This window comes from Mustela putorius, unplaced genomic scaffold, assembly GCF_011764305.1.
Source record: "Mustela putorius furo isolate JIRA1106 unplaced genomic scaffold, ASM1176430v1.1 tig00003850_pilon_pilon_pilon, whole genome shotgun sequence".
Classification (NCBI taxonomy): Eukaryota; Metazoa; Chordata; class Mammalia; order Carnivora; family Mustelidae; genus Mustela; species Mustela putorius.
The window spans coordinates 15405673-15433069 of NW_025422002.1; the positions used below are offsets into that span (position 1 = coordinate 15405673).

Consider the following 27397-nt stretch of genomic DNA (forward strand, 5'->3'; position numbering starts at 1 on the left):
TAAGAGCAGGATCTGCAACATTTTAAGCCCACAGCAATACAAATTACATCCATGACAGCTTTCTTCTCAGGAAGGGAAGTCCACGATGTAGGAAGACTGGTTCCTCAAAGATTTGCTTCCAGAGAGTGCATTGGGAAGCATCGTGTAGTTCTGATGTCATTTACCACCACCACTCAGATGCGTGGCTCTCCCCCTGCTCCATATGGGACACGGAGCTAGGAGACCTGGGTCCCAGTCCCACCTCCGCCACTCAGTGCTGTGCAGCTTGAGGCAAGTTACTCACCTTCTCTGAGTTCCATGTTCTCCACTGTCAGGGAAGGAACAAAACTGAAGGATGCAACATTCCTCCTTCCCCTAACTTCAGCGGATCTCAGAGTCGGGAGAGAATAGGAAAAAAGGAATGGCCCTCTGAGCTGCCAACCAGAGGTGGGGCATTCATACCTCTTCCCTCATGTAATCTTCCCAATGAGGAAGCTTTACAGGTACTTAAGAGCTGGGACTTGACCCACACACCCCTGGCATACCGCTCACCAGCTGTGTGACTCTGGGGCAGCTGCTAAACCTCTGGCTTTAATTTTCTCCCCTTAAAATAGGATGATAATCTTATCCTTCATTGAGGTTGTCATAAAGATCATAATGGACATAAAAATTATGTATGTGTATATATCTGAGATAGGTTTTGGATTCCTGATTTATAGATAGGGAAACAGACTCTGATCAGTTAAGCATCAAGTAATAAAAGAGAGAGAGATCTGTGCATGAGAGAAAAGTAAATCGGTGGCGGGGGGGGGGGGGGACGGATGTGGACCTTCTCAACTTCACCTCCTTGTGGCTCTTCCGTTCCAGCCACACTGGCTTCCTCTATGTTACTCAGATACAAACTCTGCTCATTTCTGCCTCAGGGCCTTGACGCTAGCTCTTCCCTCTGCCTGGAATGCCTCTTTCCTAGAGCTTCCATTATTCGGGTCTCAGCCACATGTGCCCTCTTGACCACCCCCTCTGATATAGATGTCTTCCTCCCTCTCTCCCACTCTCTGCCTCCCTTCTCGGTCTTCTGCTTTACTTTTTGTCCTCATCCTTACCACGTAAAATTAAAAATTTGACTACATGTACATTTCCCATCTCCCTCTCGGGATGTAAATACTATGAGAACATTGCCTTTTTCATCACTAATTTGCCTGTCCACGAGGAGTGCCTGGCACGTGGAAGGTGGTCAGGGGTGTTTGTCAAATAAATGAGTGAGTGAGTGAGTGAGTGAGCACCACAGCTAGACCAGAAATTCTCCCTGTCTCCAGGACATGGCCAGTACAAATAATAACAGCTGTGCCTCTGTGCAGCCACTGTGTGTGACAAGTCCTCTTGGAACCTCTGTGAGGTAGGCGTAATGATCCCATTTTACGGTAGCATCAGTCAAGGCTCCCAGAAGAGAAGCGGCTTGCCCAAGGCCTCCAGGCCCTTCGGAGGCAGAGCCAGCCTTGGAATCGGTAGGCCTGCCTCCAGGGCGCCAGCCTGTGCCTTCCATGGCTCTCATGTCTCGGTGCCAAAGGCAGAGAAGCCACCCTGGAAAGCAGCGTCATCGCAGGCTCCGGGCAGCGCGTGCATTTTAGCAACAAGATTTCCAGGTTTCCAGCGACAGCCAGAAAGGGGCCACGGGCAGGCTGCGGTAGCCTCGCACCCGCGCGGGCGCTCTCCGTCGGGCGGGTGACTTTGCAGCGAGGGCGCCTCCGGGTGGCCGCGCCTGATGCTGCAGTTGTCATGGCGACGAGCGCTTCGGCGATTGGTCCAGCGCGGCCGCACTACGTTGCTCCTTGGGCGCCTGGTTGCGGGTGGGGGGAGGCTCGCGAGCGCCCGCCCCTCCTCCGGATGCTGCGAGAGCAAAGCGGGCGCAGACTCCCCCCAGCCCTCCCCTCCTCCCCGCGCTCAGCCACCCCGGATGTGCGGGAGGGAAAAAGCCCGAGGTGGTCCCAGGTAGCATCGAGGCCGACGCCCCCGCCCAACCTGGCGACCATGGTGACTGGACGACTTCACAGGCTTCTGGGCACTCTGTGAGCCCTGCTGTGCTCGGGGCCCCTCGGAGCCTGCTGCTGCCACCCCTGCTCCCGCCCCAGCCTGGGCGGAGGAGCCCGCCGCCCCCGGGAATGTGACTCGCCCCTCGATTTAATTTTATTCCCTTCCACTTCTCGCCTGAGCATCCTGCCTCTCCTCTAACCACGCTGAGCCTTCCCAGCTGGAGAGGAAGAGAAGGGGAAAACTGCCCCCAGACAGGATGGCTTGCAGAAGACGCTACTTGTGAGTATATGTGGCAGGTTATGCCTGAAACGCGGGGCCAGAGGCCAGAGGGGCCCCAACTGAGCTTGGAGCCTGAGTGGGGGCTTTGGGGGAAGGGGTGGGCTGCCATGCAGGGGGCTTGCAGTGGGAGCTGGCCACCAGGCAGAGGTGTCAGCGTTTGTCTCCTGCAGCAGAGGTATTTGTTGGTGGTGACGAAGAGAAAACGGCTGTTAGTCAGCAGGTCTCCATTGGGCCGTGAAATTCTTATCTCTGAGGGCAGGTAATCCCCAAAAATGCATATACAGGGTCTTCGACGCCACTTCTTCCATTTTGGCTTTTGCTAGAGCCCCAGCATGTCTATCGGAAGAAGCCTCTTGTGCCCTGCTCATTCGTGACCAGTGCTCCAGCCAAGCCTGATGGAAGGTTGGCCGGAAGGTTGGGGTGGGGACAGGGTGCTGTGTCCTCCACAGACAGGTGAAGGTCCAGCCCGCCGTCTTGAGCAGGGGGCACTGGTGTCCTCCTGGGCCACACAGGTGTTCGGTGGGGCCAGCGGCAGAGCACTCATCTGCTGGGCCTATAGCCAGTGGCAGAAGCTGTTAAACTCTGCACGGGGTGGTGACATCACGGGTCCGGGTATTTATGGAAACCCAAGCCCATGCCTCGTTAAGCTAGGCATCCCGGGGGGCCTCGGATTAGAACGTCAGCTTCCCACCCCGCTCTCTGGGGCTCTGCACTGTGCTGTTCTGGGGCAAGCAACCTTTGGGCTCTGGCCTTGCAGGATCTCTCCTCTAGGACTCGAAGCTATAGGGGTGAGATGCAGCTCTGCATCCCCATCTGCCGCAGGCGGCCTGCCCAGTGTCTCAGATGTTCGGGGCTGCTCAGTGACCTCAGACCTTGTAAGGTTAGAGAACCGAGTTGGACCCTCTTGGGCTGGGCTCAGTCCCCAAGGCTAGAAAGGAGAGGCCTGGAGCATTATGTAGGGGCGCATCTTGGGGTCCCCTCCAAGGCCTCAGAATCCTGTAGCATGACAGGGACCTGTGGAGCCCTGAGTTAAGCAGCACCTATCCCCCTCCAGGGAGGGATAGCTTCTCACTAACAGACCGTGAAGGAAAATAAACATACTTCTTGCCATTGCACCAGCAGGCCCAGACAGGAGCCCCAGGGGGCGAGGAAGGTGGCCCGTTTCTATGGTTTGCTGTGATGTTCATTTGCTTTTTCGGTGGAAAAGCCCACAGGTTGGTTTGTTGATGTGCGCAGAACACTCCGGCATTCTTACTCCCTGTGACAAGGCCCCAGCTATATTTTTGGAAACAAATAGTAAACCTTTCCCCAGCATGGTACGGCCGCCACTGTTGCTGGGAACAGGTCCTCCCAAGGCAGCCTTCTCCCAGCCACATCTTTGCCTGGGCTCAGGAGCTACTCGGTCCTATCTGCTCATGATGTTCCCAGGGACACAGTTGCTGTACAAATTCCACAACCCATCCCAAAACCGGCAGAGACGCATTCTGTCTGCCAGGAGCCCTGGACCCTGCACCCTAACACATAGCCCCTGGCAGGTTTGTCCCCTAGACAGCCTGTCCTGCTGCTTGCGTGGGAGAAGGGCTAAGCCAGTGTAGAGGGAGGGCCTCTGGGGGGCGCTGGGTACCCCTTGCCTCTCATGCATGTGGGTCTTTTAATGCTTCTTCAGCTCTCAGGCTCCCATGGCCTTGGGCTGTCGCATCCAGGCTGTTCCCCCAGATGCTGTCACCAAACCTATGGGTACAAGAGCTTGCAAAGGAGCTAGGGAGTAGTGGGTGACTGGGGAGGTATCGTTGCCCCCAGGTGTTATTACCCCGTGTTTTTATGTAAAGATTGGAGCCGGAGAGCTGGCCTGCTAGATGAGGCCTCACAGGGGGCCCCGAGGGCATGTTTGGTCCCCCACTTCGCCCTCACCCAGAACCTCCGCTCTCCTAGCCCCTGCTGCTCCACCTTTGTTTCCAGGGCTTTCGATGTGGCGGGGTATGGGGGGTTGGTGGGGATGAGGAGCTAAGTATCTGTAGCTATTTAACTTCTGGGGCAGCTGGAAACTCAAGCATGGTAGCATCTAGCCAACACACGCTTGCACTGTTGGGTTTCAGAGCCTTCTCTGCCCCATCGGCTCTCACCAAGTGCTGTAAAATGGGGTATTGTTGTTCCCATCTTACAGAAGAGGCAACTGTACATGGCTGTTTCATGCTGTCCACTGGGCAGTGGTGTCCCTCTTCTGGTAAACCACAGGCCAGAGTTGACAGAGTCGCTCCAGTGTCTCTGTGCATGGCAGGATCAGGGTGTCGCGAGTCCTCCATTTTCTTGTCCTTCAGTCTCTGGGTCCCGCAGAGTCGGCCCTAAGAGAGTGTTATGGAATTTGGGCTCTCTCTGAGAGTGGGAGCCCCCCTGAGGGCTTGGTCACTTATGGCGGTGGCACAGCAAACACAATAAAGGGTGACAACAAAAACGGGAGATTTCTTAATGAAATGGGGGGAATCATGAGGCCTCCAAGAATCAGCTCCTTAATCAAATCTGCTAACAACCGAGGTCGTTACTGTACTGACAGTTTAATTAATGGTGTCTTAATTAAGGTCAGCCCCCTTCCGACTATAACTACACATAGCAAGGTAACCACCGTCTTACAGGCAAGTCATATCCTGCTGCTTGAACATGGGAAGCTGGATTCCATGCAAACACTGAAGTTAGCAGTGAGTGTGCTATTCAGAGCTGTTGGGGGAGGTTGGGGGCTCCTGCTTATGCATTTGTTCTTTCCCTGGCTCGTGCATTCCTTCACTCTGCCTGGAACTCCCGGGACCCCTCTGTCCATTCCTTCGGGGTTTTGCTCTAAGCACCAAATCTAGCTTACAGATCCCACCTCCCCTGCCCAGCACGGTCTCCCTCCACCCACAACAAGAATGTCAGCCGTATCAGGGGAGAGATAGCTGCTGCTACCTCTAGCATCTCGAAAGGCATGGGCATATAATAATTGCTCTGTAAATCTTTGATGATTTACAGCGGGCATGCAGGATGAACGGGAGGAAAGGGCACTCTGGTACACAAATGTTAGGCCACGGTTACAGGTATCCCTGGCATCAGCTCATTTGACCTTCACGGTAACCCTGGGAGGTGGGCTATTATCCCCTGTATACTGGCAATGCCACTGAGTCCCCAAAGGCGACACCCCATCAGGGGGTAGAGTGGGTCTTGAAGCTGGTCCCCCAAGCCAGCTCTAGTGCCTGTTACGCTGAAGGTTTTTACTGGAAGTAGTTATGTCTGGATTGAGCCCCAAGTGTGAGGGAGAAGATGGTGGCAGATGACACTGACGATGTAGGTAGGACCGAGGGCAGGAGGCATCTGGAGTGCCCGGAGGGGGCTCACTCTGCAGGCAGTGGGCCATGGGGAGCCATGGAGGGTTCCGGCCAGGGGTGGGGACCATGTTTACATCACCAGACTGTGGGGGAAGTTGAGGGGAGGCTGAACAGGGCTCTCAACTGTCCTTATCCATAGTAGGCACACATGTCCCCAGAGAACAGTGGCATCCCCTGGGATGTCAGGTCCCCTCAAAAGTCCACACCCCATTTGGACAGTCAGGAAGGAGTACTGTGGGAGAGGTAAGGAGTGTGGTTTGTGCCCTGCAGCCCTGCTGAAGGAGGGGACTGCGGAGCCAGGGTGCTCCTGAGAATGCTCCTGGTTCACTGTCAGACCGGTTTGGTTGTAGCCAACAGGGGCCACATTGTTGCTGGATGCTGACTGGGCACCCACCAGGCCCATTTGAGGCCCACATTCCCTTGCATGCCTCGCCCCACCGACTTGCTGGCACCTGCTGTCTGTCTGCCCCTCACACTCATCCCTGCCCCTGCATTTCTGAGGCCCTGGCCCTCCCAGGGTCTCACAGAGCAAGAGATGGACATTCCCCTGCACCTCCGTCCCTGCCTTGCTTTGTGATCCTGGGGAGCAGGCCTCTTGCCATCTTGGGCCAGCGTGTCATCGGGAACAAGAGAGGCAGGGTCCCCTCTTGCCGGTTGTCAGTTAGGCAGGCCCACTCAGAAGGGTGGGAGGAGAGAGGCCGGCAGCTGCGAGAAGCAGGACCTGCATTTCAGACATGCCGACTCTTTCACACACATGCAGCTCTGTCTGTCCCACATGCTGGGGACATGGACGTGGCATCATCGTCCACGGACGGATCCATTCACCCCACCCAGTCTGCGTACCAGGCCTGGTGGGCCACTTACTATAAGCAACAGTAGCCCAGAGCAGCGATAACCAAGGCCACAGAGGCCCGAGCCATGGAGAGATGGAGGGAAGAAAAGAGGGGGCCCCGAGGAACAGTGGGGTGGTCCCGCTCGCACACTCCCCTTCTCTGGCTCTGTGGCTGCCTGGCACTTCCCGCTTCTCCAGTCCTGCCTTCCCTCACTGCACACCCCAGTGCTCTCAGGAGCTCCCGCCCCAGCTGCTTCCTCCATCAGGAATGCCCTTTCTCCCCCTCACTCCAGACCCCAAGGTCCAGCTCATGGCTCTTTCTTGACCTCCCCAAGCAAACTGGCCCCCACGCTGGGCCCCTGCCTGCCCGGTGCTCCCCTTTGCCAAGTCCCCTTTGTGCAAGTCCCCTCCATTGTTGCCAACTGCCCACTTCCCATTTCCCCCATCAGACTGGGAGCTTCCAGGCAGGGCCTCGCCTCTGTTTCTCAGCACCCCTGCAGGCCCTGGCCTGGCAGAGCACCAGTAACCTTAAAAGGGGCAGTAAAGGGATGCCTGGGTGGCTTAGTTAAGGGACTGACTGCCTTCACTCGGATCATGGTCCTGAGGTCCTGGAATCGAGTCCCGAGTGGGGCTCCTTGCTCAGCAGGGAGCTTGCTTCTTCCCCTGGCTCTGCCTACCACTCCCTCTGCTTGTGCCCTCTCTGACAACTAAGTAAAATCTTTAAAAAAAGTGATAAAATACACATAACATAAAATTTGCCATTTTAACCATTTTTAAGTATGCCCTTCAGGGACATTAAACATGTCCACATTGCTGTTGAACTTTTCCATCTTCCCAAACTAAAACTCTGCCCCCGTGAAACACACACTCCCCAATCCCCCGCCTCCCGCTCCCAGTCCCTGGCAGCCACTGTCCTACTTTCTGTCACCAGGACTGTGACTGCTCCAGGGACCTCATGTAAGTGGGATCGTACGGTGCTTGTCCTTTTCTGACTGTTCATGCTGTAGCCTGCATCAGAACCTCCTCCCTTTTTAGGGGCGAATAGTACTCCATTGTGCCCGTTATGTGGGTAGCCCACATCTTTATTAATTCCCCCATCAGTGGACTCGAGTTACCGTGAGTAACACTGCTCTGAACATGTGTGTGCTCATATCTCTTCAAGACCCTGCTTTTAATTCTTTTGGATATATACCCCAAAGTGGAAATGTTGGCTCAAATGGTAATTCTATTTTTAATTTTTTGAGGAACCATGATTTTGTTTTCCATGGTAGCTGCCCCATTTTACATTTCCACCAGCAGTGGGGGACGGTTCCGGGTTCTCTACTTCCTCACCAGTATTTGCTGTTCGGTGTTTGGGAATTTTTTATAATAGCCATCCTCCCGGTGCAACGTGGTCCATCGCTGTGGTTTTGACTGACCCTTTCTTTGATAAAGGCAGAGTGAGGCAACCTCCCCACCTCCCGATGGACCGCCTGGCCCCAGGGACCCCTGGCATTGACTCAGGAGGGCTGGGTCGGGCTGGGCACCCAATGGGACCTCCACTGACTTCACTGGGGCATCTGTCCCAGTGTAGGTCTGTCTGCTCTGGGCCCACCACCCAGAACCTAATCCTCCAGGGGGCCTGGCCCCTTTGGCTGTGATGGGCACACAGTGGGTCCTCAAAATTTTTAATCACAAAAGCAATACCTGCTTCAGTCTATTTTTTGGTGATTATTTAGTCATATAACTGAGAGAGAATTCTTCCACGTGGTTTAAAAAAATGTCTGTATGCAGTGCAAAATCACACCCCTCCCTCCTTGTCCTTCTACCTGGAGGCCACCACTGTGTCCACTTTCTTCAGGTCCTTCAGAGAAGTTCTTTTTTTTTTTTAAGATTTTATTTATTTATTTGACAGAGAGAAATCACAAGTAGATGGAGAGGCAGGCAGAGAGAGAGAGAGAGGGAAGCAGGCTCCCTGCTGAGCAGAGAGCCCGACGCAGGACTCGATCCCAGGGCCCTGAGATCATGACCTGAGCCGAAGGCAGCGGCTTAACCCACTGAGCCACCCAGGCGCCCAAGAAGTTCTGCATATGTACCTACGTGCTTTCAGCTGTCAAGCTGGCAGTTCTGGATTTGAGCCAATTAAAAGCTCAGTTTGGTGGTCAGGAGGCTCCGGGTGGCTCAGGGAGTTAGGTGTCCGACTCTAGATTTCAGCTCAGATCATGATCTTGGTGTTGTCAGGTTGAGCACTGTGTCAGTCTCTGCGCTCAGTACAGAGTCTGCTTGGGATTCTCCCTCTCCCTCTCCCCCTCCCCCAGCTGGTGCTCTAAGTAAATAAATAAATAAATAAAATCTAAGGGGGAAGAAAAGCGCTCAGTTTGGGGGGACATGTGACCAACTAGGCCTTAAAGGAGGCAGCCATCTCCTTCTGGTGGGAGACCCTGACCAGCTAGTTCCACGTAGCTTGACCATTGTCACCTTGGCTGGCAGTCCAGATCCGTCCTGTTGAGCACAGGTATTAGCGCCTGTCCAGCACCTGGCTTGGGCTGGAGCCTGGGGAACAGCAGCCCCTTGCCCTTGGGGAGACAGATGCAGGTGGAGTGGCCAGTTTGGGGACAGAGAGTGAGTGCGGGGGGCTTTCAGCAGGGACGCCCTGCCTCCTTGGGGCCCCTGGAGATGTGGGCAGGCATTCTAGGGGGCTCGAGGGGAGGGGTCTGGTCAGCAGGGGCCACAGGGGCTAGTATCCTACAGTGTGGACAGCAGGCCTGCACAGCAAAGAATCTGTGAATGTCTAACTGCATAATCATGGGAGTGAAAATCCATGCATACATAGATAACCAAGCCCGGGACCTCACTCCATTCGGCATCCAAACCACAAAACGCGTTTCATAAGGTTTTAATATACACTGCATTTTCCAGGAACGCGACTGCTCTTCTCACAGTCGAGGGAAGATCAGACTTTGATAGGCTCAGAGCTCTGCCAAGAGCTGTCACCGAGGGCAGCTTCCCCCCCAGCCCCCCACCCCGGGGCAGTGACTTGTCAGCAATCTCCTGTACCCTGCCTGGACTGGAGCCACCGCCACCTAGAGAGGCAGGCGACTGACATCCTCCTGATGCCCTGAGGGACAGCCAGACCCACCGCGTCACGCCTGGTGCCCTGTCTCTTCCTTATGGTTACTTTCCTTCTTTGCTCTCTGGATTGTTACAGTGAGGGCATTCTGTTGACTTTTTTTTGTGTCGATAGCCGTTACATATGAACTTGATGTCATAACAGAAGGCGGCAGCACAAGGTTAGGGTTCTAAAGGACGAGGGATCCTTGTAACAGAACTGTGGTGTGGCTGATCTGTGAGGGTGCGTGTATGAACCCACACACGTGATAGAAGCCCATGGAACTGAACACACACCTGCACATGTGTGCGTGCTCACACACGGACACAAGTAGGAGTAAAACGGGAGGTCTAGCATGGCGGACCACACCTCGTCAGTATCAGCAGTGGTATTGTCCTACGCTTTGTATAGTAAGACGTCACCATGGAGAAAGATGGGGTAAAATATAAACAGGACTTCTCTGTATTATTTTCAACAACTACAGGTGAATCTATAATAAAAAGGTTAATTTTTTTTAAAAGGCTAACAGGTGTTGGATCTAATGGGCTGGAGTCCTGGTGACCATGAGACAGGAAGATGGGCTACCCCCAGGCTCAGTCCTTCCACAAGAAGCCTATGTGGTCACCACCTCCCTGAGAGAGGACACTCCTTGACCCCTTCTCCCCAAAGGCAGCACCCAACCAGGGGCCCTGGGGCCAGCTTCCTCCCCTTCCAGAAAGACAATGTAAGCCCCTTTTACTGCCAGCTGGGGCCTAATCAGCCCTGGAAATAAGTATAAGGGTCTAGAGCTCTCTCTGCAGACACCCTCACTCTCCCGGAAGCCCCCCTCCTGAAGCCTAGGCTCAACCCCACCTGGAGGCTCCCTCGGGTGGGCCTGCCTGCTCCCTCCTGCTCAGCCTCTGCCCAGTGCCACCTCCATGGGTGACAACACAGCCACCTCCTTCTTCCCTGCCCCTGTGTCTGCTCCCTGCCTCCCACCCAGCCACAGGGAGCTGGGACAGACACAAATCGAACATTGCTTCCGATGCCATTCAAAGACAAAAATGCAACCCAGCCAACTAAAACTAAAAGGTTAAGGGAAGCAAGTGTTTTTGATGAGTCTGTCGTCCTGCAAATTGACTTTTCAGTGAATGGGCTTTTGGCAAATTGACTCGTCACGGGCTGAGGGAGACTGGGACGAGGCCAGTGAGGCTGGCGGAGGCGGGTTCAAAACCAGACAGAGTGCAGTGTTGGCTCAGGCCCCCACCCACCTGGGATCTTGGGGGCCAGGCCCCCTGGACAGACTCCCTCCCCAGCAGACCGATTCTGGCCTCCCCTCTTCGGTTTACCCGATTCTCTGAGGTTGAGCCAGGAACACAAGGCCTGGGCTGGAGATGCCCCATGTCTATCCCTGCCTCCAGTCACACCTGACCTTGCCAGACACTGGTGCCCTGGCCTGTCCTCAGAGGGACGAATCGCCCAATGGTGACAGGCTCCCACCGGAGCGGCCTCAGAGCTCCGCAGGCGGCCAATCTCAGCGTGGTTAATTGCAAGATGTTTTATTGGCTCCGGCGGTTTCCTTCCTCGTCAAGACGGTCCCGGCATCTGTTTGGAATGGTTAATAAGGGAAGTGATGCATTTTTAATCACTGCAGCCTTCTCTGCAATTCACAGCCTGTCTCTCGCAGCGCTTGCTGGGTGCTGAGATAACACAGAGAGCCAGCCTTCCTCACATTCGCTCTCATTATCCAACCAGAGAGAAATGCCCGCCTGCGCCCAGTTGTCCCCCAGAGGCCTGCAGGCACCTCCCAGGTCCCTCAGTCCCCCATCCTGGGCCAAATCCAGGCGCTGACCATCCCCAGGGCTGCTGGGTGATCAGGCTGCCCTGGCGGAGCTCCCTGAGACTGGGCAGGCCCTGCAGACTGGAGGGGCCCACCAGTGGGGTTCTCGAAGCCTTTTCTGATACCTCCTCCTGTCACAGGGCCCAGTCACCCTCTGAGGAGTTGCTTGGATGGAACCCCTTACCTGCAAGTGGGGCAGTGTGACTTGGGGCAAATGACTTAAACTGTCTGAACCTCAGTTTCTTTTCGGTAAAAATGGGACCAATAATTCCAGCTTGGCAGGGTAGCCCTCAGGATTCAGTGAGGTAATAAAGCACGTGGTGCTTCTGTTGCCTAAAATATCATTCTCATCCCCTTCCTTCCCTGGATTCTCACTGCACAGGGATAGGCTCTGGGACACGCTGAGACTTAAGAAACATGGATATCTGGGAAGGGGAAGGAAGCCAGGCTGGGGTTGGGAAATGTGTTAATCCAGGAGCCTTTGGGCTCCAAAGGACAGAAACTCCAATCATAAGAGACGTGAGTGGTTACAATCAGGGCACAGCCCAGGGGCCTGCTTCAGTGTGGCTGAATCCGGGGGCTCCTTTACTCTGGCTACCATCTCCTGCTGCCCTCCCCCAGGTCTTGTTCCCACGTGGGGGCTTTGGGGTCACGGCCATTCCTGTCACCCTCTCCATGACCCAGGGGAGGCCATGTGCCAACAGGCCAGCCATTGTCACTTGGCTCCCATGGAGCTGGGCTGACCGGGTCACCCCCACCTGGCCCACGGCCCTGGGAGTGTAGAGGCAGATTCGCATGTGCGTGTTTGTGGGCAAGAGGCTGTAAACTGAGGCTACAGGCAGCCCACTGAGTACGTTTGGAGCCAGAAGGCGACATGGGCCAAGCTGGTGACCTCAGCTCGGGCGTGGGCAAAGACTCAGGGTTACCAAACCGCAGATAGGCATCAGGGAGGCTGGCCTTCACCCAGGCAGCTGAGCCTGAGCGCCAGGGGCTGTGCGGATGGGAGGACAGGGTCTACAGCCAGGTGGGCTGCACAAGTCCCCAGGACTCCCCAGTGCTCAGGACCAGCCGACCTGCCACCACAGGCTGCCATACCTCCCACTTTCTTAGCCAACCGTGGCTTATAAACAAGAGCCATTTTTCTTAGCATTTCATCTTTTCTCTTTTCCCCAGTAGCATATATTAAACAACAGCAAGATTTTTTTTCTAAAGCTGCCTAGGGCATGGTGTGTTTCCCCCAAAATCCTGTTTCAGATGGCCCTCGCCTCCTTTTCACCAGCCCCTCAGGCAAGGAAATCCTGTCTGTGCTTTGCCTCCCAGGGGAGGAGCAGTATAGGGAAGAGGCCAAGTGAGGGCTACAGAGGCAGGCATGCCCCACTTCTGTAAAACGGGCCATTCCTGGGCCCCCCCACCAATGCCAGGGTGAGGACTCATGGGGGTGACTGCAGACGGCACGCAGAGGTTGTCAGGTTCTTGAGAAAAATCATTTAGCAAGGGCGAGGGCTTCAGATGGCCTGGGCTGCTGCCGTGGGCATGAACACCCTACCTTTGTCCACAGCACTTCCCAGTGTATGGAGCAGTCAGTGAGAGGTACGTGTGCGGCTCAGAACCACCCCAGAGACAGAGCACGGCTGGAGGCCCTTTCATAGAGGAGAAGCTTGAGGCCCTGGGAGGCACGCAGTTCATCTCAGGGTCCCTGTGGGCTAAAGGGGTGGTCCAGGCATGGGTCCTGGGCTCAGCTCATGTGTTCCCTGGATCAAGTCTGGGTTCTCCGGGTACCCTCCCTCCTGTTCTCTGGGCTGCTGCTTCCTCCTGGAGGCTAGGGCTGAGGGTCTGCCAACCCCAGAGCCCCCCGAGCAGTGTGAGGCACCTCTCCTGGACACACAGGGCACCTTCCCCTCCAGCAGGCTTCCCAGACTAGGCTGTGCGTGTGGCTTTGTCTCCGTCCAGTGCTTATTCCTCAGACACGCGCTGAGCCTGTCATCAGGCTTCAGACAGAGGTCCCTGCCACACACCCCCAAGTCCAGAGAAGGACATGAGTCCAGAGAGGGCAGGGCTCTCCCGAGGGTCACCCAGCCCATCAGTGGAAAGCCAGGGTGTGGACTCCAGCTTGGGGACAGCAGTGCTGCTCACCCCCTCTCCTAGGGCCACATCTGGCTCCCTGATATTGAATATCCCGGCTGGGCCCTCAGGAGCCTTCCTGCCTACCCAGGCCTTGCTCCCTGGCCCCAGCCACGACCCCTCCATTTTGGGCCCTGCAACTATCTCTATACTGACTGAGGGAACAGAGACCTTGGGGTGCTGTGCCATGGAGATGACACTGAGGCAGGCCTTAGGGACAGGTCAGAGCCCAGCGCAGAGCAGCCCTCAGTGTTTGCCAGGTAAGAGAGGGACAGCCTGTCTCCTTCAGCCTGTAGTTTGTTTTCTGTTTCTCTCTCTTCCATCCAGAAAGCACTGTCCAGGGGGCGCCCCCCTGCCAGGCCTGGGCTGGGTGGGGCAGGCATGATGGAAAAAGCCAGAGGTGGTCCAGTGGGGAGGCCAAGGGCTTAACAGAGCAGAGTGCCCACTGAGGGTCGGCCTAAGGCTGGGTGACAGGAAGGGAGGGGAAGACATCAAAGGAGTCACAGGCTACACTATCCAGGATCTGGCTTGGAGTCTGGGTGGGTGGCAGTGCTGTCACCAAGATGGGCCCCCCTGTGGGGCAGCCAGGGAGGAGCTGGGGGAGCACCTAGCTGAGTGTTGTATAGGTTGGAGTTGGGGAAAGTCAGAGGCTGGGACAGACCACCAGTGGGGACGCTGTCTCTCCGTCTACCCCTCAGCTCCCCACCCCAGGGGTCTGCCCTGCCCAGCCGGCCAAGGACAAAGTCTGCCTGCTACTACTACCGCCACCAGCCTGCCCCGCAGGCCAAGGATGCCCAAGGCCTGCCTGGGCTATAGCCACCTGCCTAGAGAATGCTCTGTGTCCTGAGCAGAGACCAGACTGTGGGGAGTAGAGCATGCTGGGAGGGCGTCTTGCCGCCCCTGAAATAGCAGCCCCCACACTGTGGCCTTCACCTTGAACTTCTTTACTCTCCAGCTCCTCCCTCTTTGAACGCAGTGTGTAGGTCGGAGCTCCCCTTTTATCCAGAGACCACCACACCCCTGGATCCAAGGCCTGGGAGTGCCCAAGAGCTCTGCCAGCCGACACTCCCACCCCTGAAGGCTTCAGGGTCTTCTGCCCTTGAGCTATCCCCCATACGGAGCTGGGATCTGCCTCCTGCTGCTGCCGGCTGGGGTCCCTTGTCAGTTGTGCAGATCTGACCCTTTCTCTCCTGCCCCACCCCCTCTCCAGTCTAGTCTGCCCTGAAGTCAAGAACAGCACTGCAGTGCCCTATCTTCCTGTGTGACTGGGGCCAAACCCCTTCCCCTCTCTGCACCCAGCTGGCTGTTCTGCAAGGTGGGGGTGATCATAGAACCTGCTCCCAGGCTGGTCGGAAGGGCAGAAGCCACATGCCCAGTGCTCAGCACACAACAGGCCCTCAGCATGTAGTGGCTTCATGGTTACTGGCTCCTCTGAGCCTCGGTTTCTCGTGAGGTTTACAATAAAGCACCTAGCCCAGGGCCTGGCCTGCAGTGGGTTCTGCAAATGTTCTTTGTTGTTTTTAGCTTTCATTTAACTGAACTGAATCAACACATCCAGTCTGCAGGGGCAAATCTCCATGAAAAGAGCTTGCAAGGGGAACCTGAGTGATTCATCCCTCCCGGGTCCTGGTTCCCCGCTTTCAGTTGAAGGGAGTCTGGTGGCAGAGTGGCCTTTAATGTGGTTGTGGAGTGTGGCCACAAAGGTGGAAGGAGCAGGGTCACCCCCCCCCCCGTGACTTGCTCACCATGTGACCCTATGCTTGGTGGCCTGAGCCCCGCCCCACCTCCCACGGTACTCCCAGCTTTGTGCTTCAGGCTCGTACGTATGCAATCGCGTGTGTGTGCACACTGTTTTGTGCGTGCCTGTGTGCGTGTGCGCATGCTCACGTGATGGTCAAGGTGTAGGTCTGAGAGCACATCCGTGAGTCGAGGTGCTGTTAGTGGGCCCCACGTAGGATGCGGAAGGGGACACAGTGCCCACTGAGGTCCATGGCCTCCAGGAGGAGTGCCCCGTGCCCACCGCACTGCTCCAGGGCCAGGGGCTTGGGTTAGGGAGGGCCCCCCAGCATTCCCCGACCACAGAAGAGAGATGCCCTTCACCACTACACCTAGACATATGTCTCCTTCACCCGGCTTAGTCTTCAGTCTGACGGGGCTCAGGGGGTATATCGTTCGGGGAAAAGCAAGGGCAGTGTGTCCAGGAGAGGACCTCTCTGTGAGGAGCAAGTACATAAGTAATATATATAGCTATGCATGTATGTATCTGGGTGTATTCATATACAGTCATTCTAGAAGAATACCCAAGAAACTGCTGTCCGGGACTCCCTGGGAGTGCGGGGGGGTGGCCTTGGTGGGCGCAGGGCAGTGGGGAGGCACACTTTAAACTCTATCTTTTTTATTTATGTTTGAACCATGAGAATGTGTTCACTATTTAAAAGTTAAATTTTTTTAATGTGCAAGTTGCTGAGTTTGGGGTGAATCAGCTTGTTTTCTGGCTATCCAAAGCCACCCCTGCCCCGGTCCCCGCCTATCCCCAGCCCTACAAGTGAAAGATAACCTCCGGGAACACGTGGCTCAGCAAATCTTCCACTTTAAGGTTGTGCGGGGTCAGAAAGTTCTCCCGGTTGGGGGTCAGCTGTCTGGAATGACTGCATGATGGGGACCATGGAGAACAGGGTGGGGAACAGAGCCCTGATGACCCAGGTCAGGGTCTGGGGTGGGGGGTTGCTTACCAGCCAAGAGGCCTCAGGACTTGGGCAGGTGTGAGCCCCTCTGAGCCTCAGTTTCCTCATCTATAAGATGGGGATAAGAAACTCCAGCCGCGGGGTGCCTGGGTGGCTCAGTGGGTTAAGCTGCTGCCTTCGGCTCAGGTCATGATCTCAGGGTCCTGGGATCGAGTCCCGCATCGGGCTCTCTGCTCTGCAGGGAGCCTGCTTCCTCCTCTCTCTCTGCCTGCCTCTCTGCCTACTTGTGATCTCTCTCTGTCAAATAAATAAATAAAATCTTTAAAAAAAAAAAAAAGAAAAAAGAAACTCCAGCCGCCCACAGGCTTGAGGATTAAATGAGACCCTGTCAGCACCTATCTGAAGAGCCTGGCACCAGACAGGGGTGAGGCTGAAAACCCAGGAAGGACCCTCCAGAAAGGCCAAGGGGACCCAGTGGGTTTGCTGGAAGCTGCGTCTCTCCTGGAGATGGGCAGGGCAAGGAGTCCCAGTTGGGAAGGACTGCAACACACTGTCCCCTTCTCCCAGCCTCTATTGGACTAAAACGTCCTGAGCTCCCTGCCCATCAGCAAATTGGGCCTAGGATTGACAGGACGTGGCAGTCCCAGATGCAGTGCCAAAGGCCCTGGGGCACAGGCATGGCCAGGTTCTGAGCCACATGTGGAGGCCTCAGTCCACTCCCCCAGCCAGGAAAGACTCTGAACGTGCCCTCTCCTGCTGCCCTGTCCTGTAGACACCTTCTGCTGGTGTCTCTGCCTTAAAAAGAGAATACCTGGTGGGATATTTTGGGTGGCATCTTTTCAGCTGAGATGCTGGAGTGGTGGGGTTGAGGGTCTCAGTGGGCCTCCCTCTCCAAACTATGATTTATTCCTGCAGCAGATGCCTGGCCTGTCCCCGCAAAAAAGAGGACCCTTGCCTTGAACATGCTCCCCTGGTTCCCATTTCAGGCCTTCCCCTTGCTTATTCCTTACACAGAGCCCCACCTTTCTAAGCCAGTGTTCAGTCGTCACTCAGACCTAGTTTCAGCGGTCAGTTCTTCCAAAGGGCTTTTCTTGGCTAGTGTCTCATACACCTGCTTCTACTTTCTGTCCTGGTCCAAGTGACCTTGTTGGTGTACACACTTACCTACTTCTCTTGTCTGTCCCCTTCCTCTACTCAGACAGTGATATGTCTGTCTTGCTCACTCTGTATCATCCTGTACTCTGAAGAATGCCTCTGATGACATCTGGAAGCCTCTGTTTTCTCATCTGTGAATTGGGGATATGAACATCTCGAGTTGCAGGCTGGTTATGGGGTGATAGGAGTCAGTACAAAGTTCTTAGAGTGCCTGGCCCAAAGTGGGGGCTGTGTAGTTAGTAGGTGGGATGCATGAATCACTGTCCCCGAGTGGCCTGAGACGCACCCCCCTGCAAAGTTAAGAACCACATCTTTAGACAAACCCTCTTATGGTGCAGCTGGGGAAACTGAGGCTTAGAGAGACTAGGTGCACTCCTGGTTTCACCTAGGGCCTCTGCGTGGTCGCCCTGATCTCTCTCTCCACACCTCTGTCCAAGGAGGGGGTGGTTGCACAGAGACAATTTCCCGCCCACCCACTCCCCCCTCCCACCCGCCAGCAGGGAGTTTTCCAGACCCAGGCTGAGTTTCTGGGCAGAGCTGCCTGGCAGGATAGAGGGGCATGGAGGCCAACCTGGGGACAATCGTCTCACTGTGCCGCTGGGTGGTGGGGCCTCAGGCTGCTGGGCAGGGCCGTCTGGGGCCCAGAGCCAGGACAGGAAGGCCGAGGCTGGGTGGGCAGGAGCCCTCTGTGGCTTTTCCAGGGGCAGGTCCCAGGAGGGGTGTAGGGGATTGGGCAGGACCGCCAGGGCATGGCCAGCATGGCAACACCTCACATCTGTCTGGTTTACAAAGCGCCTCCTGTCTGTCCACTCCTGGAGCCTCACTCTGGCCTCTGAGGCAGGCAGATCATAGATGAGGAAGCAGAGGCTGAGGCAGCATCCCTTAACTCATGAGACCAGAACTGGGAGCCCCAGCAGGTCTGTGGGCACCACTGTGTGACTTTGGGCAAAAAGCCTCACCCTTCAGGGATAAGGGGATGAGACAACAGGGCAGCCTGGCCCAGGGGAGAGGCCTCCTGGGTTCAAGTCCCAGGACCACTGCATACCTTCTCTGTGTCTCTGCCTCCGCAGCCCCAGAGGGGAAGGATGACAGCACCCTGGCCCTGGTCCTGAGGGGCTTTCTCCCTGGCCACCAGCAGAGCTGTCAGGAGCCCAGACCCGGCCTGCCATTGCTCACGCAGTGCCCGTGGCGTGTGTCACAACAGATTCATGTAGACAGGGCATGGGGTAGGCGTGGAGCAGAATGGCGCCCAGTACGTCCTCCCTCAACCTTGTCTCTGCCTCAGACAGAAACACTTTGTAGGTCCTGAGAATGGCCAAGCACTCGCCATCCCCAATGCTGTAGGAGAGTGCTGGTCCAGCCTCTTGGGTCAGCATCCGCGTGTACCCAGAGACACAAAAACATTCCCACCCAGTGACCCAGAAATTCCAGGCATGGGTCCTAGAGGAACATCCCAGCCCATGCACAGAGGCAGTATTGATGGGATGGTCCCTCAGCCTTGTTTACCAGGAGAGGAGAGAGGAGCCCAAGCCCAGCACCCACCTGGGGAGGCGGGGAACCCACAAGGGTTCCAGGCAGCTTTCCAAGGGGTGACGTGCAGGAATATTTGAGACCTAAAAACACATCCGAGAAAAGTGTGGAGCGAGGGGGTAGGGTGGGAGTATTTTATAGAACAGACTGTTTTTTGTGTAGCCAAAAAATATATATATGCCTAGTCACGGGGACGCACTTAGAGAAGGGCCCCGCCGGAAAATATTCTGAAATAGTTACACTGGTCAGTCTCTTGGAGAGCTGGGATGGTAGATGATTTTAGTTCTTTGTGCTCTGCTGTTATTCTTACCGTCGATGCAGTGACGCTGTATTGCTTATTTAATGACAGGGAGCGAGGGACAGTGTAACCGGGAAGGGTAAGGTCTCCCCCGTCTCTTTGTAGACGGACGTAAATTCCACAAATATGTCCCTTCCGGGGCCTGTGACAATCCGAGCTGCCTGGCCTCAAGTTCCCTCCTGGGTCATGCCCTCACCCCACACATGGACCTGGCTACCCACTGCTTTCTACAGACAAGTCCACTCATAGAAGCGCCTGTGGCGTTTGCACCGACTCCCCAGAGTTTGGGGGTCCCAGGAGGGGTCCCTTCCCATGTCCTTTGTCTCTGCTGTTTGTGTTCACCCCATTCCTTCCCCATTCTCCCCAGGAGCAGACAGGGTTCCCCTTGGGCCTGAGACACAGGAGCTCAGAGCCACCCGTGGCAGCCCGGACCCCACCAGAGAGCCCTCCAAGTATCCCTTCCAGAAAGTCCAGGCTGCAGAATTCTCACAGCAGAGACCAGGTTCTTTTTAAACTTGCCAAGTTCAGATGGTGCTAGGGGATTAGCTCGTTGCCTATTAAACTCACCTGGGGAGCTTTTGATAAGGAAGGTACACGTGAACAGAGGTTTCACAGAAGATACAGAGAAACTGGGGAAACAATGGTCAAGTCGGTGGTTGAATGAAGTCAGTGAAATGCAAATTCAGACCACAGGGAGATCGCACTTCATAGCTCTGGGAGTGGCTAAGATCAAAAAAACCGTGGCAGCACACTGCTGGCCAGGATATGGGGCAACTAGATCATGCCTAAGTCACTGCGGGGGACATTAAAACCGTCTGGCCACTCTGGAAGACAGTTTGGCAGTTTCCCATTCAAAGCAAATGTATGCTCACCATACAACCCGCTGTTGCACTCTTGGCCATTTCTTCCAGAAAAATGAAGACTCATGTTCACAAAGAATCCGTATCAGAATGTTCGTAGTGGTTCTACTCATAAGGGCCCCCAAACCGGACACGACCCAGATGTCTGTTGGTGGGACAGCTGGGGTGCGTCCGTGCCAGGGGGAACGCATTAGGTCCACAGCCACCCAAAGGAGGTAATGAGTTACTCAGCAACTCAGATGAACCCCCAGGGAGGAATTACATGGAGTGAAAAAAAAGCCCGTCTTAAAGAGTTACACGTTGTATGATTCCATTCATAGAGCATTCTTGATAAGACACATTTGCCAAGACGGTGGTTGACAACGGGTGGTTGTCAGCAGGGAGGGACTGGGGAGGAGAGGGTAGCCCAGAGCCTGGTGGGGGAACCCTTGTGGCTTTGATCACGGTGGAAGTTACACCAAGCTACATGTGTGTTAAAATTACACAGAGACACACATGCGTGCATATGTACACACACACATGTGCTTCTCTCACTGGCAAAGTCAGAATAACCATGGCGGATGGTACCTATGTCAGCCTCGATGGCACCCTGTAGTTGTGCAAGATGTTATCACTGGTGGAGGTTGGGGAAGGGGTGCCTGGGACTTCCCAGTACACTGCATTTTACTACTTCCTGTGAATCTATGTTTATTTCCAAGCAAAGAATTTTTAAAAACAAAACAAAACACCCACCATGCAGGAACACACCCCCAGAGGTTATATGACTTAATTGGCCTGGCGTAGAGCCCAGGCATCAGTACCTCAGAATTCTTAAAAACGCCCTTCCCACTGTACAGCCTGGAATAGAAACACTGACCACTTCCTCATTCAGCAGAGGGAAACTGAGGCCAGAGAGGGGAAGGGGTTTTCCTGAGGCCACACAGCTGCTGTAGGGTGCCTGAAGGGACCTTCAGCTACAAAAGGCCCAAGCTCTGAGTTATTTCCTGCTGCTCCAGGCTACGGCTGAACCACGCAGGGTTTTTCACATAAATTTTTATTGAAATACAATATACAGTTGAATTGTAAACAGACAGCACACTCATGTGATCAGCACCAAGGCCCCCAAACCCCGGATGTTCCAGCCCACTCCCCAAGAGCCCCCTCCTGGCCCTGCCAGCCATGGCCTGTCCCCCACAGTTGCCCTCTCCTGTTTTGTTCCAACACAGAGCAGTTTTTCCCGTTCCTAAACTTGGTATGAGGGCTGGGTACTGTTTAGGAGCTGTGCTAGAGAGGACTGGAGCAGCCGGTTTATTCGGAAGAAAAAAGAAAGTGGCCTCCCCCAGGAACCCACTACAGTAAGGCTGGGGGCGGGGGTTCTGAGAAAGGACTGTCCCAGGGCAGTCACCTTGTCCAGGCTGGCCGGAAGGGGCTGTTCTCTCCCCCGCACCCAAACTGGAGACAGGAGTCAGAGCTGGAGGTCTGCCTGGCTAATTGAGAGTCCTGTGTCCGAGCTTGGTCCAGGGTCCTCTGGGCAGGGAGAGGTAAAGCAGCTCAGTCCTCCAGTAAGACTAGAGGCATTGAAGAAATTTCCCCCCGCATATAAAATGAGAGTTTTGTATATGTGAATAAAACAAATGTCTATTAATATAGGATCAGTGCTAATGTAACATGTTGTTATTTTGCTGACTTACTATTGGTATTAAGCATTAATATAGTCTATTTTAATGTATGTTACATAATGTATGTATATTACATACATATATGTATGTTACATAATATAAGGCATATTGAGTAATGTCCAAATCTTTCGAATCCTATCTATACTAGTGATAGCTGGCATTTATGGAATGCTAAGTACCTTAAATGTCTAAGCCAGCTGACTTCCCAAAACACTACAGTTGAGGATACCAAATGGAAGCACAGAGAGGTTCGTTGACTTGCCCTGGGTCACACAGCTAGTTTGTGGCAAAGGTAGGATTTGAACCCTGGCCCTCTTGGCTCTAGAACTCATGTTGGAACGTAGAAGGCCTAACATCTCAATATGCACTATGACATGCATGATAATAGCTGTGTCAGTATCTCATAGGCATGCACTGGCACTTTCTGGTTTACAAAGTGCTTTTGCTTTTTCATCTCTCCCCTCGTCCATGTGAGGTGGCACTGGGTGGAGTGGAACAAGGTGCCATGCCTTGTTTCAGAGGGGGGGCCGAGTCTCAGCGTTTCTCTCACTACCAAGGTTGGAGCTGTGGTGTGAGCTCGGGTGGTTGGTTCCAAGTGCAGTTATACTCAGTCTCACTGTACCACCCTCACGGGCTCCCACAAGGACTGAAAGAGTTGATATCTGGAGAGGGTTAACAGCAATGCCTCCTAGCACAGAAGAGCTGCTCCAAATAGACTCGCCGTTGTGAATGAAGGGGGAGAGGGGAAAGGAGGAAGGAAGGAAGCAAGCGATCTTCCTTGGAGGTCATGATCGGCAAAGAAGGCTGCATGGAGAAGTTGATACTTGAGCAGGGTTTTGTAGGGTGTATAGGAGTTTCCTGCATGATAAAGAGGCAGGGAACAGAATGGTTTCCCAGGGACAGGGCACCCCGAGCTGCACCTGCCTTGTGCCTCGTGAGGGTTATGCAAGGGTTAGATGAGGACGTATGTGGGAACAGCACCTAGCACCAGGTGGGCTCTCTGCCGCTGGCCGGGATACTGCCAGGTTCTCGTTATGTAGTCAGAGCAGGACCGGAGCTAGGGAGCCAAACCCCTTTGCTTGTGTTGGATGGCTCTATGCCTGGGCACCTTGGCATCACTTTGCTGTGTCCCTGTCACATCGTATTTGTACTTCCTCTTGTGGCATCCTGCATCTGAGGGGTGCTGAACACTGGGGTTTCTTGTCTGGACTAGGGACTTCCTGAAGGCAGGAGCTCCTCACCACTCCCAATAGGAGGTCCTGCCACTAGAGGGAAGTAAGCCCCTCCTGACCAGCCCCACCCTCTCTCCCCCTGGAAAAGCCATCGCTCACCCGAACAGGCACAGGACAGTGAAGAGTCTGGGACAGTGACTCGAGGGCGTCCCGACACCGTCCCTTATGTCCTCTTTTCTTGTTGAGCTTTGGCAAGACCTCACTGACACAGAGTTGCTGAGCCCAAGGTGCATGGCCCTGGGGTGGGCTCTAGCTCCGGGGGGTGCGGGGAGGGAGATTGGCTCTAACCTCTACAGCTGGGGTGTGTCTAGTGTCATAGAAGCTGCTCCCAGGAGGGCAGGAACAGGCTGTGCTGGGGGGGACAGGCCACATCCCAAGGCCCCAAAGGCCTAGGACACTGGCGATGCCACCACACACAGCAGACAGAGGCTCGTGTTTCTCCATGGTCGTTTCAAATCCATTATTTGCTCCCATGAACAATTTACTTATCCCCCTTTTAGAAATGTGGAAACTGAGGCATGGAGGTGCGTAAAGGGACTTGTAGCAAACCCATGGCAAGCAAGGGTAGAGTGGCGTCTGACCCCAGGGTGGACTGGCTCTGGGCCCAGATCCAGAGCTGAATATCGAGTCTCTGGGCAGGGGCTCTGGACTCTGGGCATGGAGGTTGTGAGCCTGGCCTGTGGTCTACGAGGACTCCGACGAGAGGCCACTTTAGGGACAGAACATGGTGGTCCCCGGCCAGACACACCTGAGTCTCAATCCCAGCCCAGTCCCAGTCGGAGAGCTGTTAGACCCTGCCCATGGTGCTTCGCCACTCCGAGCCTCAGTATCTTCAGCCATGATGAGGCTAAGAGGCTGCCTCACAGGCCACTCTGGGACCTCAGCTGGGGTTCCCTCTCCTCCTCTGACTCTACTCACCTGTACTCACTACCTCTTACCAACCATTTATAACAGGTGACAGGATTGACTAGTCTTAGTGACACCGGCCATGACCAGGAGGTACAAGGTCCTGCCTGGAAAAACAGGCAGTGAACAAACTTAACTCCTTTTCCCATGGGGCCCCGAAAGAAATAAAACTGAGCAATGGGATGAGAGCATGAGAGGCAGGGCTGCCCCTCCAGGAAGGCCCCTCTAAGCTGGAAAATGAGTGTCAAATGTGGCATGGAGGCCTAGCCTCCTAGGTAAAGGGGCAAAGGTCCTGGGGCAGGAATGAGATTGGCATGTTATAGGAACAGTGAGGTAGCAGGATGGTCAGAAGTGGGGGTAGGGTGAGAGGAGGGTGAGGAGGCAGGAGTCAGCTCATTCATGGGCAGGAGTACCCCATGTAGCAGGCCCAGGTCCCTGTCAGGTCTCTGACTATAAGGAGCCTCAGACTGGGAGACTCCCTGTGGGATCTTGGGCCTTGGTTTCCCCGGTTAACAGGGAGCACCTGGACTCGATGTTGCCCAGGGTCCTTTGTAACTGAGCTCTCTGAACTGGCATGTGGGATAAAGACATGGCAACCTGTCACTGACCCGTCAGAGAGGAAAGAAAGCACATGGTTTCTTGCATGTGGAGGCCAAACACGTTTCCCAGGGCTACTCACCTATCCCCAGGACTTGTCCTGGGACCACCCAGTGCAGCCTCAGCTTGCATGGCCCCCAGGAGCATTGGTCCTGTGGGTATCGTGGGTAACACTGTCTCACTTTTACCGCCTCAGGAGCTCCCTGGAGACCGGAAGCAGCCTGTCCACTGACCGCTACAGGTACTGTCGCTCTCTCCCCTCTGGGCCCGCTCTTCCCATCAGCACCAAGGGTGGGCCCAAGAGGCATCACGGGAAATTGGCCTCCCTGTTGAGCCTGAAACCTCCCCCAAGTACCGGAGGTACTGCTGTCATATTCTCTGAGATCCAGTCCAGCAAGGAATGGTCTCCTGAAGACTAGGGCTCAGCTAATGGTTCCTCTGAGATTCAAGGCTGCGGGGGAGTCCCCTCTGAGGGCCAGGCTGCGGCACCTGTTCCCATGGCAACGAGGCAACAGCCCAAGGGGGAAGCTGATGCTTTCTATTGGCATTCGGATGATAGTTGGTGGGACTGGGGGCGTTTGAGGTTTTTGTGTCTTGACATTTCCATAAGATGCCTTTAGAAAAAGACATTCTCTGACTTTACGTGGAAGCATTGGAGACCGAGGTACAGAGCAGGGTCCCATGGATCGGAAGTCAGCCAATCTCTGCTCACAGGCGAGGGGCACAAAAGACAAGTCACAGGCTGGTGTCCTGGAGTGGTGTTGGCGTGGGGAGCCATGTCTGGTGTAGCCGTGTGAGTCAGGCAGATGGGGCCTGGGCCTTGTCGACAAGAAATAGGCTGGTCCTTGTGGAGGGCGGGAGAAGAACCGTGGCCAGGAAGGGGGATACTTGGTGACGACCCACAAGTTTGGATGTGGCCCAACACGCAGAGTTGGCAGAGGTGAAGCAGAGGATCGGGCTGAGCTGAGTCCCATTGGGGAGATTGAAAGGGGGCCTATAAGATTGGGAGCCCCAGCGCTGGAGACACGGCCGGCCCTGGGCCCCCAGTGCTGAGGACAAGAGCCATGGGTGCTCCGCTGGGATGGGCTGGTCCCAGCCTCAGGCTCCCCGAGGCTGTGAGAAGGGCAGAGACGTGATCCTGTGGGTGCTGCTTCCTCCAGCTATTGTGGTGCTAGCAGCTCCCCACCCACCCACAAGGGTAGAGAGCCACCTACACATTCAGGTCATCCCCATGGCCACAGCTGCGTGTGATGCTGACGAGTGTACATGTGTGACAAAACCCCACGGTACCCCACGTGTTCACCACCGCACAGAGCTAATACCAACCCATTTTACAGAAGTGACTTGAGGATTCTCAGCCAGGGAGCAGAGCCCGAGTGTGACCCCAGATCCTACTGTGAATACCACCCGAGGCCACAGTATACGCTCCTTGCCCGCTTGGGCGTTCCTCCTCATGCCCACAGCCCCCGGTACAGCGCCGGCACCGTCACACACGCGGCATCCGGAACATTTGCACACTCGTTCCTCACGTGCTTGCTCCATCCCTCCTGCGCACGGCTCACACCCCCGCCACAGCCACGCTCTGTTTTCACGTGCTCACAGCCGGACGCTGGCCCCGGGGGCAGAGGCTCACGAAACTCCTACAAAGCAGCTGAGCCACTGGTTTATCTGAAAGCCACCCCCGATTCAGACAGCAGTGTGCCTCACCCCGCTTTACCCGCTCCACCAGCCCCGTCAGCACTCTGCTCAGGGCCAGGCAGGGAAGGCTCTAGAATGAAGGGAGGGCTAACAGGGCTTCTGTCCCAGAGCATCTGGGGGTTGGGGAGGGGCAGTCACATGTCTCCTGCTCCCCTCAGGTTTGACACAGACCTGGCTCTCACCATACCAGTCAGGAGTTCATGGTCAGGGAATGGCCACAATAACCTCCACCCCTTGAGGCTGGTCACGTTTGACCTTGAAGCCAATGACCCAGTGCCTTCACAGTCCCAGAGGAACAAGCTAGGGACCCCTAGCAGACAGCAGGACCCCTCAGCTCTGCCCTTTCCCCCTCCTCCACCCAGCTCTTGTTTCCTGAGTACCTATGGGTGTCCAGTGCTTGCGATACTGTGGTGAGCAGTGTGGCTGCCTTCGCTGAGCTACTGTGTCAGGGGACAGGTGTCAAACAAAGGAATCTGGTTTTAAAATGTTGTGTCAGGTGGTGGTAAGTGCTGTGAAGAAAAATAAATCAGGGCAAAGGAGATAGAGAGTGATAGGAGGGTGGTCAGGAAAGGGCCATCTAACCAGAGACCAGAAGGGGAAGAGCACGCAGGAGGTGGGGATGGCCAGTGCAAAGGTCCTGAGGTAGAACATGCTTGATCTATTAGAGGAACAGAAAAGAGACAGATGCTAATTGGGATCTGGCCCACCCCTTGATCTCACAGTCCCAATGCATCCTGACTGCTGACCCCCACGGCAGCCTTGGGACACAGGCCGAGCCAGGATCAATGTTCTCATTTCACAGATGAGGAAAACTGAGACGCAGAAACCAGAAGAATATTGGTGCCAGACCCAGGCCTCAGAGCCCCCACTACCAGCACCTGGCCTGGCCTCCATGCCCTTTCTGTGTGGCAGCATTGCAGGAGCCTCAGGGAAACCTGGCCCTTGGGCCCCAGTGGAGGAGGTGCCATTCTGCCCACCCATCCCATGGAGGTTCTGGAGGCCTCATTCACAGCTTGGGAATTCAGAAACAAAGGTCCCAGCCAGCAATCGCCTCCTTTCAAAGGCATAGCCGGCTTCCTCTGCCACATGCGTGAGAGGGAAGCTGATGTCCTGGTCGGGGGAGAGGGGAGGGGCAGGGCGGCACTTCATGAGGCCTGTGCTACCTCCGCAAACAGGCAGACAGGCTCCTCATCCTTGGCACATGGCCACCGTCACCCTCCTTCCCATCGGCCCACCTCTCCCCAGCCCCCCAGAAAGTACGGGGCTTTCTGGATCCA

General features: G+C 55.3%; 1 protein-coding gene across 1 annotated transcript in view; it reads left to right on the plus strand.

Annotated features, from left to right (window-relative positions):
* The first annotated feature begins 1874 nt into the window (after window positions 1-1874).
* Window positions 1875-27397, plus strand: part of IQSEC1 (IQ motif and Sec7 domain ArfGEF 1) — a 166221-nt gene continuing 140698 nt past the window's right edge. The window contains exon 1 of the mRNA XM_004738614.3: window positions 1875-2289. Within this exon, the coding sequence (XP_004738671.1) occupies window positions 2267-2289 (23 nt within the window). The 5' untranslated portion in view covers window positions 1875-2266. The remainder of the gene's footprint in view (window positions 2290-27397) is intronic.